Consider the following 5,204-nt stretch of genomic DNA (forward strand, 5'->3'; position numbering starts at 1 on the left):
AGTCTCTATTTTATAAATTATTATTTTATTATAGGATAAGTATATATTGTTTTAGTCCCTAACGTTTAGGGTCAGAATCAAAACCGTCCCTTACGTAATTTTTGATTTAGAATCGTTCTTAATGTTGTATTTGGTATTAAAATCGTCTTTTTGACTATTTTACCTTTCTATTCTCTCACCTCTCTAACTCCAAACCCTATCTTCTTCACTCCACTATCACAATACAAAACACACACAGCTCCTTCTTCTCTCTGCTTCTTCTTCTTCTTCACATACAATTATCACACACCTCCTTCTTCTTCTTCTTCTTCTTCCATCACACACAACCGTGCCCCACACACTTCTTCTTCACACACAACCATCACACACCTCCTTCTTTTTCTCTTCTTCTTCTTCTTCTCCATCACACACAATTGCCACACACACTTCACCTCGACGGGCGACCTCCACCCTGACGGCGCGGTGACCTCCAAGCGTAACAGTGGCCAAAACGGCGACCTTCACCTTGACGGCGCAGTGACCTCCAAGAGCAGCAACGGCCAACGACGACCTCCACCCCGACGACGACTTCCATGCTTTTTATAAGATAAAGTTTTATTCTTTTTGTTTTAAAAAGACTCTGAAGATGTTGTTGTTAGATTTGAAGAATTTGATGTTGTTCATCGTAATTCCTTAATTTTCTAATTTTTATTGTTGGTTTTGTTCTTGTTCTTATTTCTGAATTTCTGGATTGTTGTTGCTTTTTTTGTTTTTGGCTTTCTTGTTTCTCCCTAATTTTTGTTTTTGTTCTTGTATTTGATTGTTCTTGGTAATTAAATTTATAAATTTTTTATTTTTGTAATTGAAGATGAATTTGGGTATTTTTAATTCTTGTAATTGGATTTTGTTAACTGTATTTAAATATTTGAAGTTTTGAGTTTTGTTAATGGAAGAAGAATTTGTTCTTATGGAAGAAGAAGAAGAACAATAAGTGAATTTGTTCTCCTGAAAGAAGAAGAAGAACAAGAAAAATAAAATGGTGGAAAAAAGGTATTTTTGTCATTTAGAAAAAAATTATTTAAAAGGAAGATTTTCAAATCAAATACAACATTAAGGACGATTCTAAATCAAAAATTACGTAAGGGACGGTTTCGATTCTGACCATAAATGTTAGGGACCAAAACAATACTTACCCCTTTTATTATTCATCTATCATGTTTATTAACAATTAGAAATAAAAACAACAACGAAATAGGTCTTTTATTAATAGTGACCTGCATAAATATTTTGGCAATATGAATCAATAAATTTTTTATCCTTTGATCCGTTACATCCATAAAACTAGAAAAATTGTGTTTGTCGGTAATTCAATCGATTGGAAGTACAACCAATCGAGTGAATTTTGCATGATAATATGGGATTTTTCAAAATTCAATCAATTGAAAATGTAACACAACTGATTGAATTTTCCACGGCAATATGGGTTTTTCAAAATTCAATCGATTGAAAGTGTAACCCAATCGATTAAATTGCGCTATTCAATGGATTTTTTTTCTTATCAATCGATTAAATTTTGCACGGCAATATGAGTTTTTTCAAAATTTAATCGATTGGAAGTATTACACAATTGGTTGAATTTTGCACTCTATATATTACATCATTATGATTTACTCCAATGCTTTTGACTATTTTCAATTAAATAGTTAAAGATTAAAAACAAAATATCAGCAAATAAACCAAACTTAAAAAAAAATTTGTTAGTCTTACTAATATATTAATAACACATTTACGATGAAAAATTTTGTCATCATTAAAATGGATGTCCAAGTAATAAATTATGCAATTGTTAACAGAAATTACTGTTAGATATCAATGGTTACCCTCTTAAATAGAAATATATATCTAAACCATAAAATTTTAACGTAAATGTTAAGTATGTTGATAAGAAGAAATTATTATAATAGCTTAGTATGTAGCAAATGCAAAATTTAAATGATTGTGTAACACTTTCAATCATTAAAACAATCAATTGAATTTTAAAAAAACGTAATGTTTCTCACAATCGTCTTGCAGAAGATAAAGGTGGCTAAAATTGAATTTCCCGATCGAAACAAAGACAAGTTCAAATTTCTAGGAGGTGATACGCAATGTATCCATGGGGCAAATGAATACCTGGACCACATTGCTAAGGTTTATGCGTCTATAATTTGGTTTCGCCAATTCCTTTTAGACAGTATAGGTAACTCGATGCTGAAATTAGCATTTTTTCTATTTTGTTAGATGATTCCTGAAATTACTTTTAGTTCAATCGATTGATAAGAAAAAAAATTTATATTGTATAATAATATAATTTAATTGATTGTGTAACACTTTTAATCGATTGAATTTTGAAAAATCTATATCACCGTGCAAAATTCAATCACACTCCCAATCGATTGAATTTTGAAAAAATCCATATTGTCGTGCGAAATTCACTCGATTAGTTGTACTTCTAATCGATTAAATCACCCACAAATACGATTTTTCTAACTTTTATAGATGTAATAAATCAAGGGATAAAAAAACTCATTGATTCTCATGGCCAAAATATTTATAGAAGTCACGATTAATGAAAGATTTATTTCATTGTTGTTTTTGTTTCTAATTATTAATAAACAGATAGATGAATAATAAAATAATAATTTATAAAATAGAAGCTAGATTTTATAATTAAATAATAGATAAAAAATTAATTTATAATTAAATTAAATAAAGATTATTTGACCATTATTAAAAAGTTTAAAAAATATATTTTGTTACTGAAACTTTTTTTTTTTGGGACATGGTCACTAAAATTATTTAATAGTTCAAAAATTATAAGACTGTCAAATTCTTTGTCGAAAGCCTATATTCAATTTAAACAAAAACATGTTAAATTGAACCCATAAGTGGAATTGGATACAAGTTAACTAGACCCACTGAAATTGGTCCAAAAACCCGTATATATTGGCATGCAAACAACTTTACTTTCTTTATCACAGAGACTATAAGAATGATGAGTTGTACTGTATCTAGCTATTAATATTGTTCTACAGAGATATTTATAATTATATTTCAATATCATCCAATAATGAATCAAAACTGTTTCTTACAATATTGTGTAAGTTTTGTTCTTAAAAAGATTTTTTCTATAATTGAACTGGAAAAATACTCAAAGAAAAAAGGGCAAAATTACATCAAAACTTAAACAATCCATACTTTTGGACATGTAACATACTACTTTTAGGAGGTTTAAAGTTAAAATTAAATATTAAAAAGGTCTTAAAAAATTTATATTGCTAACAAGAATAATTTTAAAATATAATAACAATAAATAAAAAAATTTGAAATTTGAAAACATGATAAAAACAATCATATATTAAATATATATTCTAAAAAAATTTAATTTTCTCAAATATTATTAAAAAATAAAACATTTAATTTTATCCGTAAAATTTGGTGGTTTTCTACCAAATAAATCTTTTTTATGTTTTTTGAATGATAAAAAAAATCTAAAAACTGATGAATTTTTTCTTTACACATTTTAAATAGTTATCGGAATTCCTGTATTTATCAAAGCTTCAACAATTTCATCATCATTAAGACCCACCCAAACTTTACCTAATTCGCATGTTCTCTTAGCTTCCTCCCTTAGAACCTAACTAAGATTGATATATATCATTACTTGGAAAGGACACATTATTGCAAAACACATACACTAAGTGGCTTGGATGGCTTGGCTACCCAAATTGAGTTGGGTTTTCTATATCCATCAGTTATATGATGATTTTATCATTCTTTCCCTCTATTGATGTTTACTATGTTGGCAATGTTGTTGGCTACAATGATTAATTGATAATTCTACTCATCGAATCAGAAGTAATATAGAGGGCACAAGGCATCAACTACTGCATTAGTTGTTTCAAATTTCGCCCTTTCATAATAGGGCAACAACGGAATATATCTAAACACTAGCTAATAGACTCAAATAGCTGTTAAACACGTAGAAATACACACCGTAATGCCCGCAATTGTGATAGCTGCAACCATTATCATATTCATAATAGAAATAAGAAATCGAAAACCCTAATTTCAATCTTAGCGGTAGATTATTTGAAAATTTATAGATTTTAGATCGTAACAACAAAGGAGCTACGCATACATACATAAATTAGCAACTATTTTTGTTAAAATGTAATCATTCATGTGTTTCTTTGTCCTATTAATAACTTAAATCTAAACTTTTGAAAAAAAGTAATTTTGATGAGATAATATGAAAATTTCTATAATTAAAAATCTAAAGTTTTATCTTTATTATCACAAAAAAAAAATTAACGTAAGATAAATACAAAAGAGAAAAAATATATATGTAAATAATTCACACAAATATCTTTTTTGGATTAAATATTTATGTTAGTAGTTAATTTTAGTGATGAATTAAGATTTAAAATTTAAAGATAAAAAAATTATTTAAATACTCCTCAATAATCAGCAGAATGTAGATGAGACTTACTTTCTCTTGTAACATAGGGTTGGTGGTCTCTTACTTTTCTTGCAACCTTGATGAATATGATTACCCTCCTCATCAGAGCGGTTATGTTGGGTGTCGCTGTTGAATAGCAAGAGGGTGTTTGTGAATGATATGAGAATCTTGCGCACAACATCTTCAATAAAAGGCATCATCACCATTGACCTTTCAATTTCTTCTTCATTTCTATTGGATTTATGAATAATAAGTACTTCGAGTAGCTCTTTTGCCACGTCACGCCCTCTTATTAGCTCTTGTTCTATTGCCTCCTTTCTCCCACTGTTATTATTCTCCATTATTCTTCACTGGAAAGCTTGGATTTCGTTTTCGGGTGAAGGTAGTGAACCATGGAGAAATGTTGGTTTAAATTCAACATCACTCTGGCCACCACCCCAAAATTAAAAATTGCTTGTTATTCACGGTTACATTGGGAACAAAAAGATTCCTAATATGTAAACCATAAATTGAATACTCTTCTCTTATTTTAATTTCTATTAAATTGGTACAGATCGAGGGAACAAGATCGAATAATGTCTATTTCTTCATTAGTAAATATGAGTGTCTACTGTCTAGTTAAACAAATGAAAAAAATATACTAAATATTAAATTTTTTAAAATTGATTTTATTTATTTAAACGGATAAATAAATGGTCCCAATAAATATAGTCTATTTTAATAA

The 5,204-nt window shown here is 28.4% G+C and overlaps 1 protein-coding gene across 1 annotated transcript in view; it reads right to left on the minus strand.

Moving 5' to 3' along the window:
* LOC110265453 (probable WRKY transcription factor 62) overlaps positions 1-4,927 on the minus strand; it is a 6,811-nt gene extending 1,884 nt beyond the window's left edge. The window contains exon 1 of the mRNA XM_021108402.1: positions 4,511-4,927. Coding sequence (XP_020964061.1) covers positions 4,511-4,821 — 311 coding nt within the window. The 5' untranslated portion in view covers positions 4,822-4,927. The remainder of the gene's footprint in view (positions 1-4,510) is intronic.

Source organism: Arachis ipaensis, chromosome B08, assembly GCF_000816755.2.
Source record: "Arachis ipaensis cultivar K30076 chromosome B08, Araip1.1, whole genome shotgun sequence".
NCBI classification, from domain to species: domain Eukaryota; kingdom Viridiplantae; phylum Streptophyta; class Magnoliopsida; order Fabales; family Fabaceae; genus Arachis; species Arachis ipaensis.